The following is a 16,814-nucleotide window of genomic DNA, read 5'->3' on the forward strand; positions in this document are numbered from 1 at the left end:
GCGGAGTGCCTTCGAAAGCATTCTGGAGGCACCCCACGGCGATGTAATATCACATATTTCTCTTCGACGCCCCCCCAATAGGGGAGCGAGGAGGAATCCACAATGTTGCAGTACCGTAGTGCCTGAAAAAGTGCTCAGACGTGATGTTTGAAGGCTAACTGAATATACCCCAAAATGTTGACAGTGAAACGTCTACACCATTTCGACATCTGCGACAATTTGAACCAGCTGACCATTAGTTAGTGGCCTATGGTTTAAGTTTGTTTACAATGGAGTGAATATTATGATTTATATCAGTTCTATGTAATGTTTATGGTTTCATGTTAACTTAAGTATGTTATATAACATTTATAATAATTTGGCTGTTTAATGGTATTAACCAGTCGAATAGATCTGCCAGATTGGGGTGTCTTCTAGGGGATCAATAGGAAGCTACATCCACAGGGCCATCTTTTCCATTGGGCACGATGGGCAGGTGCCCAGGGGCCCCACGGGCAAGGGGCCCCATAGGTAAGGCTCTTAATAAGAAAAAATAATCCTGCAAAAAAAAAATAATCCTGCAAAAGAAAAACTACAAGGGTCACTGAGCGAGTATATTTAAGAAAAGCAGTGCATCTGGGCCTATATATATATATATATATATATATATATATATTATAGGTGCCCCGATGCACTGCTTTGCCCGGGGGCCTGTAATGTTGTTAAGATGGCCCTGTACATCCATAGGGTCCATGTGATCATCCCCTTATAGTCTGTGGACGCAGTACTCACTTAGAGTTCCCGTGAATCCACTAATGGGAATGAGCAACTCAGCCAAATTTTAACATTTAATCAATACTGTTCCCTAAAGGTTGGATTGCCGATTGTGAATCATAGCCCCAGTTACGTGTATGAACTTTTGGCCTCAAAAACCACTAAACAATCCCATTAATACTTATAGAAAGGGAGACTTAAGGTACTCAGAGTCCACTAAATACCTTTGGATCTCAAGTCTTTTGAAAGGCCTACCCTCTATAGGGGTATTAAAGAGAAGGCTGAAAACAAATTCCTTCACCCAGGCATACGATATTAATCTCATTACATCATGGTGGGTCCATGGGAGAACAGTGTTAAGTAATTATTGTTGCTATTATTAGTATTATTCGTAGTATTATTATTAGCTAATTATTCAGAGTTTTACAATCTTCAGAAAAATATACAGAAAAACTATATCCACTTATCTGAAGACCGTGACATATTGCCCGATGCCATATCAGTTTATTTCTCAGACAAGGATTAGTAGTTTTCCAGATAAATGTTTTAGTTTCAAGATAGAATACGTGGAATAAATTACATGGAGGGTTATTTGTATTAAAAGGGTTTCATACCCAGCACCTACTGGCCCACAATGTAGGTTTGTTTAAAGGGATTATGTGAAGTTTGGATTCTTTGTTATAATTAATGGAACAACTTGGTCAATGCATAAAGGTTAATATATGAAGATTAATCATCAAAAAAAAATGCAGAACACTACAACTCGGTAAGGCAGAATTTTTGCTGTATATTTTACTTCTATTCTTATTTATAACATAATATGTTTATCCTACCAATGGTAAGCTATTTTATAACAATCATTGGGTCCCTATAGCAAGACTTAATTGTGGGTCCTTCATAAACTAGTCTGACGTTGGTCTGAAGCATGAGGAATCTGGAGAGAAGGAAAGGGTAACAGACTTGCATAGATAGTAACTCAATTCTTCTATGGTGATAAGCGCTATCTAACGGTATCTAATGTGCACCCAGTTATTCATGAGGGGTCCCCATAGGAAATGTCCCATAGGCTAGTCCCACTAGGAAGAAGATAACAGAAAATGTCCCATAGGCTAGTCTCACTAGGAAGAAGATAACAGAAAATGTCCCATAGGCTAGTCTCACTAGGAAGAAGATAACAGAAAATGTCCCATAGGCTAGTCTCACTAGGAAGAAGATAACAGAATATGTCCCATAGGCTAGTCTCACTAGAAAAAAGATAACAGAAAATGTCCCATAGGCTAGTCTCACTAGGAAGAAAATAACAGAAAATGTCCCATAGGCTAGTCTCACTAGGAAGAAGATAACAGAAAATGTCCCATAGGCTAGTCTCACTAGAAAGAAGATAACAGGAAATGTCCCATAGGCTAGTCTCACTAGGAAGAAGATAACAGGGAAATGTCCCATAGGCTAGTCTCACTAAGAAGAAGATAACAGAAAATGTCCCATAGGCTAGTCTCACTAGGAAGAAGATAACAGGAAATGTCCCATAGGCTAGTCTCACTAAGAAGAAGATAACAGAAAATGTCCCATAGGCTAGTCTCACTAGAAAGAAGATAACAGGAAATGTCCCATAGGCTAGTCTCACTAGGAAGAAGATAACAGGGAAATGTCCCATAGGCTAGTCTCACTAGGAAGAAGATAACAGAAAATGTCCCATAGGCTAGTCTCACTAGGAAGAAGATAACAGAAAATGTCCCATAGGCTAGTCTCACTAGGAAGAAGATAACAGAAAATGTCCCATAGGCTAGTCTCACTAGGAAGAAGATAACAGAATCATATAGATTTAGACAAAAACACAAAGGGACAGGCTAAGGGTCAGGGCAGGCAGCAAATATTCACAGTCAATACACACATATCAAAGTCAAGGTCACTAGCATACAATTGTAGTCCACATATCAAGCAGGTTATGTAACAGAGGGTCATATATATAGAACCAGAATGTACAAAGTGCTAGGACTAGCTGCGGCAAACCTCATCCTCACACAATTAACACCAGTCTGCACAAGCTTTATAGTAAACCAGGTAACAACATAAAGCTCCCCCTTCATGAAATGCACGCAAATAGGTGCATCTAATAAAACAGGAAACTGAATGGGCCCCTATACAGTACTGTGCATGAATTAGCTCACACAGGAGCCACGATGAGCAGGAGGTCAGCATTTGAGGCAATGCGAGTGTAAAACTCACATTGCCTCAAATGAGTGTACACTGTTCACCTGATTTGGATGTAAATATCCTCAAATTAAAGCTGAAAGTCTGCAGTTAAAGCACATCCTGTTAGTTTCATTTCAAATCTATTGTGGTGGTGTATAGAGCCCAAAATATGAGAATTGTGTTGATGTCCCAATATTTATGGACTTGACTGTAACATGTTTATTCAGCACTATTTCTGATTGTGACTTTTTGTTGAAATAAGCAAAGGTTCATTAGAATCCTGCTGTGTGATTCTCTCTTGCAGTCCTCCGTCTAAGGCAGACAGAAAAGAGTGGAGGGCGCAAGCACTTACTCAATGGCGATGGGCTCAGTAAATGTTTGAGGAATACACCACAAATTGCATAAAATCAATTAACTGTCCACTGGGGTATTACATCCATGACAGGCAATTTGTCTTTGCCAGATTATGCCACATTTCTGTGGGCAACCTCTAATAGAGAAGCTCTATTCATAATTCTCAAGAGAGAAATTAGCCAGCTGCACCCACTGAGAGGTAGACCCATTATGTCGCTTAGAAAGCTTCCAAGAACAGGCAATGCTCATCCTGGCATAAATAAAAGTGTCACAAGTGTTTTTATATGAGGCGATCCGAGCAAAAGTAGAAGCAGGCTTAGTGGTGCAAACATATCTGTATGGCTGGGGCTATATGTACAACAACTGTTTTAGTCCATTGTTCTTCAAAGTCAGAATTGAGACTAAAATTGCACCACCATCCTATACAGTAAGAAAATATATTAGGTAATTATATTTGTCTTGTAGTTTTCTGTATTTACTTTTTCTGTAAACTGGAATCAACACCCCTCCGAAACTCTCCAGTAGCTACGTCTACCTGCTATTTGCTTTCTTCTCCTCCTAATAAATAGATAAGCATGTCATTCCTGTGGTGGAATTATCCAAAGCCTTCTGAATCAGGCCAGTTACTACATTCTGGCTAAAACTACCAGCGTCCCTTTCACCAGGATCATTTATAAACCAAGATCCAAGATGGCAACTTCAGTACAGGTACATAAGTTTACAGCGTCCGATCCACGCTGTGGGCGGATCAGCGATGCTCCTTGATGAGGTACATGAGTGCGCCTAATTTTGCTACAACATGCAAAAATTTGATTATTTTTTTTTTGCAAAACGTTGTTATTTTAAATGAGATAAAAGGGTGTATAATGGGTGCACAACCTTTTTCTTCCTATAAAAGGACTTGAATTTTCCGGCATTGGCACCTCTGCAGTAAAGTGCAATTCTAGGTGCACGTTGAACAATGTGATAAACATCACAGAAGTGATACGTGTTATAAACAGTCCCGATATATATGCTTGTGATTAATTTAAGACATTAATGATGGTAAACTGAGTAACATTTTAGTAGAAACGTAATAAATTAGGTGGTCCTGAAGTATTAGACATTTGGATTTTTACGTGATCTTTCCATGACAAAAATGCAAAACTTGAGCAGGTCCAAAGACCATGATGTGGCATGTACCTTTATATGTGCTATGCGGACAAGGAGGTGAACATATAAAGACATATTGCAGTCTGCACTTTTTGAGATCTGTAAATGACTATTTTTGTTATGTTTCTGCCTTATTAATAACATTAACACTGATTCAAATTTTTCCAGCCAGGCCAATAAAATAGTGGCCAAATGACAACCCTATAGGCCCACCAGCAGCTGCTTATCTGTTCTGGGCTAGTCACATAGTTCAGAACAGTGTTTTTCTGACAGACCTACAGGCAGCAGCCATTGCAGTGTTTGGAGGAGCGAGCAGTGAATGTATATTATATTTACTGTATCAGTGAATCCCTATGACCAGGTACAGGGGAACAGGTAGTGAAAAGGGAGGGGGCAGTTCATCACCGGGCCCCCATATAAAAATTTGGGTAGGGCCGGGTGATGCAGCTCTAACAACCCGGCCCATACACATCCAGCTAGATCTCCGGGGTAAGCAGGGGGCCCAGTAGTGGACGCACAAACTGTAACTCTGCCCTTCGGAGTGAATGAGTTAGTAAGAATGTGTCACTGTCACTGATAGTTCTTCTACTGTCTGTGCTTATAAATTAATACACATTTCTGGAACTGAAAGGCTTAGAGCTGTGAGTGACATTTCAGTCCCAGGCAATAGAAGGATATGGAAGGGAATGAGGACATCTCCATTGGGACTGTCCTATCCCATTTCAATCTATCATCAGCCACATATGGTCTGGACCTGATGCTGCTGCAATCTGAGGATATAGCACAATGGAGGTTGTGTGCAAGGTGTGAGTACTAGTGAATTCATTTCTGGAGGTTTATTACAGTTATGTCTATTATTAACAATATAGCAGGTTAATGGGGCATATTTATTATTAACCACATTTTCAACAAAATCCCCCGAAAACTGCTGTTCTCAGGGGATTTTAATAAAAAATGTGTTTCATAAATAGACCCCAGTATGACAATCACACAACTACAATTTGGAATTAAATATAATTTAAAGGGAAATTATAATGCCTCTTTTCTTTAATTTTCTTTGCATACTTAGATAAATTGCATGAGAGGGACTTATTTATCTGCATATGTGCGCTGCCTATGTGCATTTTAACATGGGACCTACCATACTGAAATAAAATGAAACACCATCCATAGCTTGCAATGAAACAATGGTCACTGTGGGGTCAAATTACCATTGAAGAAGGGAGAACCCTGGCTTAGACTTAAGCTGGGTACACAATACAGGTTTATCACCCGATTATCGCGCCAATCACACGATAAACGACCGATATTGCACCAGTGTGTACGTTCTCATGTCTTATCGTTCCAGAGCACATGGTATTGTTTCATTTGATTTTATAACCGGACTAAAAATTTGTATAAACGATAGAATGATGTCGTCCCAATCCTGCAGTGTGTATGCTCTCACGACCAGCAGTTTAGGCAGATCTCCATAGTTTACAGAGTCACGATCTTTTCAGCTGATGGTAATGACAGATGAAGAACACAGATCTGAAATTGTGTAAAACTGTGTAAGTGTGTGCTCACCGGCATGCTGATTGGGACTTCCAGTAGGTGGTAAAAGATATCGCATCGGGAGTAGTTTTCTGTAATGTGAACCCAGCTTTACTATGTAATAACTTATTAACAAATCAGAATTCCCCAAGTGAGTTCCCAAGGATTTGACCAAAATGGATCTAGTTTATTTACAGTAAAAAAAAATAATGCAGACTGGAAATTTCTTTCATGCATTAAGGAAGATAAGGCTCTCTGTGGAAAAACTACTGTTCGTATATTTTGCTGCACAATTTAAGTAAAATAATGAATTAATAGGAAATTAGCAGTATGCAAAATACATGTATTCAGTGCTATTGAGTCCCCTGAGATTCTGGCTTCTAATCATGCATGGAATCCAAGGCAAATGATAGTTAAGTGTGGGGTTTTCCACTTTTATCCTGCTGTGACAACCAGGAATCAGTGGATTCATTCTGATGGCGTCTTCAGGGATCCAGCTCACTTATTCTGTGTACTAATATTTTCCAGTAGCTGTGCCAAGGATAATCACTTCCAGACAGCTCTCTGTGTGTAAACATCAATGTCTCCGTTCCCGCTCCACCCTGGCATAGCCATTCATAACAAGCCTTACATCCTGAAAACTGAGCTTTAAACTGTGCTTTAAAAGCCTTGTAAAACAATCAAGGTGAGAGGACTTTCTCTGCGCGCTGCCGTGAATATCCATGCTGCAAAGTATAATAACGATGAGTGCCACAATACATACGTTCCAATGCCTCGTCCCGACAGTAAGCGCCGTTACTTGTATACAGTATGTATATGGCTATATGTTTGTAGAAATGGACAGTTTAACTGTATTATTTATTTATGACTATTAATGACTTAGGCAACCTCTGACACAAAACACGTTGAATTTCCTCTCCCATGGTGCTCAGACAGCTGGTGGCCAGAATACTGACTTTCCTGACAGTGTATTCACATTTCACCTTGCTTCTATATTAATGTTTATTACCTTATTGTCTTTGTTTCATATGTTGGCACACACATATTACCCAGAATCCCTCAATTTTAATGGCAAGAAAAAAATTGCTCTCCTGTTTTATTAACTTTCCTGTGCCGCAACAAGCACAAGCTACTTCACAGCTGCTTGAAAATACTTACAGAAGCCTAGCAACGTCTGCAAAATATATACTAACAAAAGTGCTGCCGTGTCATTTTATGAAGGCTTCATATTGAGTGACAGCATATTAACCCACAGGATTGAAGACGTAAGGTTTCAATGCTACATGTGCTTAATGCACCCCAGGTTTCTACCCAACAGACATTGCAGGGATCCTAAATCTACATCTCAGCTGCAGTTCTGGCAAGTGTCCCTCTGCTACTCCATCCCTCCCCCCTCCCTCTACTTCTAATCCCTATTTCACAACAAGTGACCACATACCGAGGTCTGTAACTAAGGGGATCAGCCTACGTCAGACTCATGCAGCTTACTGAGTGCATTACAATACCTTCCTTGCAAGAAAATAAAACAAATCCACTGGCAACAATTAACCCATTCAGTGGTGAAAACGGCATTTATCTCTTAATTTATAAAACAGCAATAAATGGGTTAAACTCTCTTTGGTGTATTTCCACTTCACAAGAACTTCATTTACTAACATGTGCAAATTCTAGTGTAATAACAGGTACAATGACAGTCATTGTAATGTGGAGACAAGGAACACATACCTCAAACCAGCAGTAATGAAAGCAGCTGAGTTTACACCATAATGCCTACTGTACTTCCTGGAGAGGTCCCAGACAAGGAGTGACCATTTACCAGACTGCAGGTGAATCCTGGGTAATGGGCTAAGGTCGTCCTCATGGAACTGGGAGTGATATTGCAGACACCACTGTAAGCCTGTACAAACACAGGGCCGTGTCAGGTCAGGCAGGGGGCACCCAGAGAGGGGGACATGTGCTGATCTGGACCTTGCTATCCCAGCTGTTAGGGGTCTGGGATGTTCCACAACCCTCAGATCAGGAACAAACAGCAAAGAGCAGCAATGATAAAATCAGGACAACAAAAACAAAATGTATAAGTTACATTCACACTGTCACAAATGTTCGAAAAATATGTACTGTAAAAAATGTAATAAAGTATAATACACAAGCTGTTGTACAGATTGTAATATGATCTGTAATAAGATCTGTGCCATTGGGATCCCGCTCTTAAATTGCATTAGAAAGGTTTGATCTCTTGTGTAATATAAAAAAGGTCACATCTCACGGCAATCTTACTGCTTATTACATCACAATACCTAGCATAACAAAGACATGTTGCGAAAAAGTAAAAATAAATTATAAATGCAATCATATAATAATACTCAATAGTAATAACTAACCCAGAGAATTTGATCAGCATATGGCAAATCTTATTTCTTAGATGCCGCTAAGAACCGGTTTACCACTAGCAATGCGTTTCCGTCGCAAAAAGGAAGTGCAAACCGCATGTGACAATGTATATAAATGTTATGCATTTGCACAAGCGTTTGATAGACGATTTGTGTGCGTTATACCTGGGGTTGATGTGCACTGGACGTGCATTTGTGACTGTGTGCGGCACAGAGCTTTTCACATTCATTTCAATGGTTTTGAAATTAATTGGCTATTGATAGCAATAGAAGAAAGTCTAAATAAATAAATAAAATCGGGCAACGTGGCCCACTACCCCCAGATGTCTGAACCAGCCCCAGCATTAGACATCCTTAGCTACCAGGGTGGCAACAAGTGTGGGGGGTTGAAGCCAGCAACATGCTAGACAGCCAGGGTTGGTTCCCACTATTAACAGGGAAAATCACAAAGTGGCAAATGAAAAGCTGGAGCCTCTATGGTGGGGGAGTGGATGTAAAAAAAAGCTTCTTGTAATTCAGTGGTAATATAATTTGTAATCATTGGGAAAAATTGTAATACAGTTAATTTTTCTTGTAATCCACAAGAAATATGTTTCTTTTGTAATATAAATGGAAAAAATTGTAGTCCGAGGGAATTCTTCTTGGAATCCACGAAAAACTACTCAATTTGTAATCCACAGGATCTTCTTCTTGTAATCCACAGGGAATGTTCTTTATTTGTAATCCGCGTGAACTCTTCTTGTTATCCAAGGGAATTCTTATTCCGCATTTAATCCATGAGAAATAAATTAAAAAAACACATGTCAGTGGTAATTGCTCTGCTCGGCATCAACCGCTCCCCCCCCGCAAAATGACTGTGAATAAAATGGCTGGGACTTTCCTTGCCACTCATCCAATGACAAGGCAGCTACAATGTTATTGACTGACAGTAAGGGAAATCCCATGGACTCCCCTTATTGGATCCCACATCAGTAAAATTAATAGAATCTAGAAAACAAACTAACAATTCTGTGGAATTCCACGCATGTCAAAAACCAAATCAAAATTTTCATTTCAATGGAGTTTTTACCTGTAGCGAACAGCTCCATTGAAATGAGTAAGCCATTGTAATGAATGAGCCTTTCATATCAATGAGAAAAAATAGAGCACAGTGTTATCTCCTAGTAGGTATGTACACAATGCGCTCCCCACAGATATCAATCGTCTTCATTAAGTGTGGAGACATGCTAGGAACACACAGAAAAGGAACACACAGGGCCTGAGTAATTAAGGAGAGCAAAGCATAAAAAAGGAGTAACTCTGCACCTGGACATTGGAGGGGGAGGTCAATTTTAAATGTGGGCACAGATTTATAGCTGGGGTAGAAAAACTTTAAATTTCAGTGTAGAAATAAAGCTATCAAGTATATGTGTGCTACATAAAAAAAAACAGCCAGTATTTAACTTATGTACAAAATAAGAAACTAATTTGCACCCCTTGCAGTGTAACATCCAAGAGAAGATTTACTCCTTTTTTTGCATTGCTCTCCTTAATGACTCAGGCCCACAGTGTCCAAAAAAAGTACCACAACACAAGTGCAGCTATAAGCACAAATTGGTATTCCCCACAGCAGGGCTGATGCAGAGTTGAATGCAAAACTGGAGTAACTTACTGACAAAAAGCGGCATGGAAAACAAGCGTATTTCAACCATATGCATCTTGAGATGCGTCCACTTCTACATCAGCATGTGGACAGCACGGTGGCTTAGTGGCTAGCACTTCTGCCTCACAGCACTGGGGTCATGAGTTTGATTCCCGATCATGGCCTTATCTGTATGTAGTTTGTGTTTGCGTAGGTGCTCTGGTTTCCTCCCAAATTGCAAAAACATACTAGTAGGTTAATTGGCTGCTATCAAATTGACCCTAGTCTGTCTATGTGTGTGTGTGTGTGTGTGTGTTTGGGAATTTAGACTGTAAGCTTTAATGGGGCAGGGACTGATGTGAGTTCTCTGTACAGCGCTGTGGAATTAGTGGTGCTATATAAATAGCTGATGATGATATGTGCCTGGTTTACAATAAATCATCATTAGCACATACTTGTATGATCAAGCCTTTAATGTGCTTGAGCCTGGACGGGGAAGTGTCAGTCACGCTAGTCTGCGTGACCATATGCCTGTGTCCACTTTCTTAGCATGTGCAGAGCACTTTCATGCAAGATAGGCTATGCACACCGGTGTATGTCCCAATCTGCATGCGCCCTAAAGAATAGAATTGGTTTTATTTCTACATACATGTGTTTGCATGCTTTATGCTTGCATTAAAAATGCGTGTCAGCTTCAGCTTTAAACACCAGTAAGAAATAGCCCTATAGGACAAGTTTAAAATACTGACCATCTTCCTTATTTTCTATTCACTTATTTATTATTTTTATATTAACAGTTATTTATATAGCACCTACATATTATCACTTTACAGAGAATATGTAATAATCATACACACATTTGGGTTAATTTTGTCAGGAGCCAAATAGCCTACCAGCGTTTCTTTGGAGTTAGAGGAAACTGGAGCGCCCGGAGAGAACCCACGCAAACTTGGGGGAGAACATACAAACTCTGTTGCATTCCAAAAACTTCCATTTACTATAATAATACATCCTATAATTAAAATCAAGCTGAAGATGTATGATGGGGGTAATATGTGAAACATATTTTAAATGGCAATAAATGGCAATAAATGGGAATAAATGGGAATAAATGGGAATAAATGGGAATATGAAAGCCTGGCCTTTGGTCTCACAGGAGTGTCCACATACTGAACCACTGTATAAGGGAATAATTATCTAGAAAACCAATACACTTCCTGCCATTTTAACTCTTCAGTTCTGTTTACTTGGCATGGACCAACATATCGGGCCTGATATAGAGTTGGACATCAGGCCATTTGTGCCAAGTAAAAATGTAACACGTAAAACCGCGGCCTTTTTTGAGTTGCATACTTGCGGCGCCTTTGTCTTGGAGAGGTGGACAGTGGACGTTCACTTGTGATTTCAGTGCAGCAGTGGCGTGGAGATACAAGTCAACCACGCCCCTTAGAGGTGTGTCTGATTTTGACTTACGTATCTTTAAGATACGCCTTTAAGGAGGAGTATCTTTTCGCATCCCATAGCCCTAGTGCAAGTTTCCAAGCCGATGATGATGACACCAGCGTTTTTGCGCTGGATATACCTACAACTGTATATTTTAAGTTGCGCAGATTTTAAGATACCTGCAATTCAAATTATGGCCTCAAAAACTTAAGAGTGCACACAAGTCACAGTTTTATATCTAACTCTAAATTGTAGCATTAAAAAAAACTTCCAAAACAGTTGGCAGCGGCTAAGCAAGGAGTCAGCGCACACAATCGATGGGGACATATTTTTACTGGAATGTAGAAATTCCAAGACAAGACTCTCTGCCCCGCAACATATGTTGCACAAACCAAAGGAAAAGTTTTACAGAGAGCAAATGGCACATATTTCACATACACAGCAGTGAGGATGCCATGTCTAACAGAGTATTGTTACACTGAAAATACACAGTATCCACAAAGTCATCAGCTTAAATCTACACAGATTAAAGGATAACTCCACCCGTCCTTTAATACTCTTTTATGATCATGCAAAACTGACAACCCACAGGGCAAATGCTCATTTGTGACACCATTTGTCAACTTTTACGCAAATGCACAGTATTTTACGGATGTTTACGGACAATCCACCCTGGCAGCATCAGGCGGGCACAATCGTGTGCATCATTGGTTGGCAGGAGCAGGATTGGGGCATTTCTTGATGAGTGCAGATTAAGCAATCATATGCCAACATGAGATTCTGATGTGCAGAGTGAGATTATATACATGAGAAAAACAGACATGCAAGGTGAATTTGATGGAGTGCTCCCACATTCAAGTGCTATATTTAAAAAGCTGTCGGCATTCTCTGTATGGCCCTATAAAGTAAGGCTTACACACAGGAAGTACAGTATACACAGGACAAAAATGTTTCCTACATGAACTTTTTTCCTTCTAGTAATCTACTATGTAGTCTACTATAGAACATTACTAACTGCAGAACAAGGGTGTAATCACATACTACTTCATGGAAAACAGTATAAATTTAAATTATTATGATTTTATTTTTCTGTAAAACTATGATTTCAGCATATTTTTGTCCACTTTTGGAACTTTTCTCCTCTACTCACCTATCCTCAACTGTCTGATAGGCTCTCAGGTTATGGAACAATTATGATAATCGCTTAGATTTGAGAAAAAGCTGAACAGTACCTTTTTTTTATATTATTTTGCTTTTAAAAATAATGAAAATAAACAAACTATTAGTATTATTATATCTACAGTTTCTATGAGATGCCAGCACTCACTTACCTGGGAAACTTGTGAACCACTAAACAGCATTATCGGAGCTAAGTATGGCAGAAGCCGTAGCAATGGGCAAAAATGTCTTCTGTAGTGGTAGCGATATGCCACTTGTAGTAGTGCCCATTAGTACACAGCGCTGCTCTACAATGACATCTCAGCATCACAGCTGATAGGATCCACAGTAATATTTACTTACATACGGTAAAAACATGCAAAAAACATGCAACCAACCAATCTGCTGTAATGTGATGTCTTCCATATGCCTAAAAGAGCCGAAGTCACTAGCAGAAATCATCATCATCACCATTTATTTATATAGCGCCACTAATTCCGCAGCGCTGTACAGAGAACTCACATCAGTCCCTGCCCCATTGGGGCTTACATCCTAAATTCCCTAACACACACGAACAGACCCACAGACAGACAGAGAGACACACACTAGGGTCAATTTGTTAGCAGCCAACTGACCTACCAGTATGTTTTTGGAGTGTGGGAGGAAACCGGAGCACCCAGAGGAAACCTACGCAAACATGGGGAGAACATACAAACTCCACACAGATAAGGCCATGGTCGGGAAATGAACTCATGACCACAGTGCTGTAAGGCAGAAGTGCTAACCACTACGCCACCATGCTGCCCTGTCATATGAGAGCACGTACAGACGTCTCTGATGCCTTGCCATACCGTTGCACTCCTCATGATCAGTCTCATGCGTGACACTGATCATCTGGCAGAAAAAAAATTAGCAATGTGCTCTGGAGCATATTGCTATAGAACAGTAATGGGCGACACTAGTGGCTCTGTGACCCTTTACCTGCATCCCCCAGTTCTATGCTATGACTTATTATCTGCTTATGCTATAAACAGGAGAGAGTAATACTGATAGGAGCAGCCGCAGTCTGTGGATTCTAGACTGACTGGCAAAGGTAAGTGGGAGTTTGAGGGGCATGTGAGGGCATTTTATGGCAAGAGGGTGGTGTGAATGGCATTTGGGGGAATTTGGTGGCAAGTGGGAGGACTTAGGACATGTGGGAAAATTTTGCCGCTAGTGGGCGGTTTGTGATGAGTGATATGGGGTGCGGAGGTCATTTTGGGGATGTTTTTTATAACTGAGATTAAAGATTTTTTGGAATTAAATGATTTTGTAGGCTCTAGGCCAATGGTTCCCAAATTGTGTGCCACGGCTCCCTGGGGTGCCACGCCAATCTCAAAGGGGTGCCGCAGCCAGGGCCGGTGGTAAGCAAAGAGGGGGACTACTTGATAATTATTTTGGCTTAGGGGTGCCTTGAAAAAAATTATTGAGACCCTAGCGGTGCCTTGAACTGAGAAAGTTTGGGATCCACTGGTCTAGGCCCACACATGTGACTCTTGAAGTATATCAGGTTGCCCATCACGTATTTACAACCAAACTGCCACATAATGGTCTGGATTCTTCAAGAATAATGTCTACTCTTAGTTAGGAATTGTAAATTAAGTGCATTGTGAATTCATGTTGACATTTGCAGAATTATAAATTGGGTTATGATCCTGAACGTAATTCTATGGGGCATGTTCAATTGACGGCGGGATCGCCGAAAATCCCGCGCTCGAAAAATATTACAGTTGATACGGTAATCCTGCGCGTAAATACCGTTAATACGGTAATTTACTCGCTGGATTTCAGCTCGCAGCTCAGGGAGCCGCGAGCTGAAATCCAGCGAGATATTACCGTATTAGCGGTAATATTTTTCGAGCGCGGGGTTTTCGGCGATCTCGCCGTCAATTGAATATGCCCCTATGATAAAGAGTATGCTCTTTTATAAATATAAAACATGTATTTGTTGTTACAATGATGCCCTGCTTGTATGATGAGTTTTGAAAACCATTTTACATTATGTTCCTTTACTGTTGCAATACTCCTCTTTGGATAAAAATATTCCTTAAATATCATCATCATCATCATCATTTATGTATATAGCGCCACTAATTCTGTAGCGCTGTACAGAGAACTCATTCACATCAGTCCCTGCTCCATTGGAGTGTACAGTCTGAATTCCCTACTATAGACACACAATCACCCAGAGACAGACAGACAGACAAAGAGGGAGAGACTAGGGCAGCCAATTAATGTACCAGTATGTTTTTGGAGTGTGGGAGGAAACCGGAGCACCCGGAGGAAACCCACGCAAACACAGGGAGAACATACAAACTCCACACAGATAAGGCCATGGTCAGGAATCGAACTCATGACCCCAGTGCTGTGAGGCAGAAGTGCTAACCACTAGGCCACTGTGCTGCCCACATATGTTAAATATGTTAAATATGTTAAAATGAGTAATTATACTTCACAGGAAAAAATATATAGCACAACCACTATAAGCGCCAGTGCATTTAGCGTCATGATACAAAATGGAGGTCATTTACAAAGCACAAAACGTCTGGGGGTCAGCAGAAAATAAGTTTTGGTCGCGCAGTTCACCCAAATTTGCACAGCAGCAAAGTGCATAGGTTTTACAGAGCAAGGGTGCTGCATTTAAGGTGAAACAAAAGCTTGTACAGAACGTCGAGTTACACCACAGCAAAATTAATGTGCATTGCAGTGCACCATGTAGCGAGGTCCACTGGACTAAACATGACTATCCCATCTAGTAATCCCCCAAACTAGACATTTTTCTTTTTTGTACACGCATATAAATAAGAAAGCTGATTTTCAATAGTTTCCTTAAAAAACAATGATCAGTAAAAAAAACTGTAGGAACCCTACAGATCTACAAATAACTGGAATATATATATATATATATATATATATCGCATATTTATAATATATATTATTATATTATAAAACTAATAAACAAAAAGGCACTTTTAACACTTTACATTTTTATGTTTCTAAGCTATATAAATTTATTAAAACTTCCCAGTGCCTAAATACTGTACATTTAAAAAAAAAGGTCTGCATATACACAGTAGACTTAATACTTGAATAAAAAGTATAATAGAAATGTAAAATAGTTTGCAGTGACTTTTCACTTTTTGGAACTGGAGCAATGCAAAAAGAAAATTACAGTCTATAAAGTCATTTATGACTAAAGGATTAGTTCAACATGTCATTGCTACAGAATACAGTATAATGTATGTATCTCCTGTGATACATATAAGAAGCATAAAATACTTACATCCAGGGCGCCCTCATCGTGATGCTGTGGATCAGAATGAGTGGGACCAGCCGGAGGCTCTATCTATAAACACATATTTGAAAAGTTAGCATGTCCATCTATTTACAGTTCCCTTCTGTCAACCACCATGTGCTTATGTGCTGTATAATACCTGGCCCGCCCCTCTCACCCAATTAACTATTTGTAACTCCCCCTCTGTAATCTCGCCCAGTCAGTGTAGTTCATCTGTCTACCACCTGGGGGAGCTATAACCCAAATTGACTGTTTGTTCCTTACGCTTAGACATACACAGACTAATGAACTGGTTAATCATTACACAGACACAATGCTGATTTCTAAGCCTGTACATGAAAAGCCACATAATAATTATTAAACAGAATATTAATTAGTATGATATACTTAAGCTGATAAAAACAGTAACATCCAACTCTTAGATATATATATATAATCATTTCCACAAAAACTAAGACCTTGAAGATCTGACATTTTAGTAAAGGACAGGACCACTGATAGTTGTGTGCACTATGGTCATAAAGTAAAAACACTGTACCCAGTACATATATTTTAGGGTACACTGATATTCCTGTATGTCATGATGTCTCACCTGAGGTTCTGCTTTGTTATGGCTGTTGTCATTACCCATCTTGAACTGATTGAGATGGTGTCATGTATGAGAAACCTGCAAAGAGAATAATATTATAAGACATATTAATCATTCAAACAATTATTGGGGTTATTGCTTCACTGAGGTGTAAATCTCTACCCAGTAAATTGTTATCCTTTGTAAGAAAATGTAATTACACAAAGTAGTAATAAGCACAGTCACCAACCATATGTCGTATTCCTTGTAATTTTCTATTGGAGCACTGCAAGTGGACAAAGTCACACATGCAGT

The 16,814-nt window shown here is 39.7% G+C and overlaps 1 protein-coding gene across 5 annotated transcripts in view; it reads right to left on the reverse strand.

Moving 5' to 3' along the window:
- The window catches only part of TACC2 (transforming acidic coiled-coil containing protein 2), a 115,004-nt gene that overhangs the window by 80,022 nt on the left and 18,168 nt on the right, over positions 1-16,814 (reverse strand). For all 5 annotated transcript variants that reach the window (XM_075216290.1, XM_075216291.1, XM_075216288.1 and 2 more), the window contains exons 2-3: positions 16,524-16,598; positions 15,920-15,982 (exon numbers count right to left, since the gene is read on the reverse strand). In XM_075216290.1, coding sequence (XP_075072391.1) covers positions 15,920-15,982; positions 16,524-16,562 — 102 coding nt within the window. In that variant the 5' untranslated portion in view covers positions 16,563-16,598. The remainder of the gene's footprint in view (positions 1-15,919; positions 15,983-16,523; positions 16,599-16,814) is intronic.

This window comes from Mixophyes fleayi, chromosome 6 (genome assembly GCF_038048845.1).
Source record: "Mixophyes fleayi isolate aMixFle1 chromosome 6, aMixFle1.hap1, whole genome shotgun sequence".
Lineage (NCBI taxonomy): Eukaryota > Metazoa > Chordata > Amphibia > Anura > Limnodynastidae > Mixophyes > Mixophyes fleayi.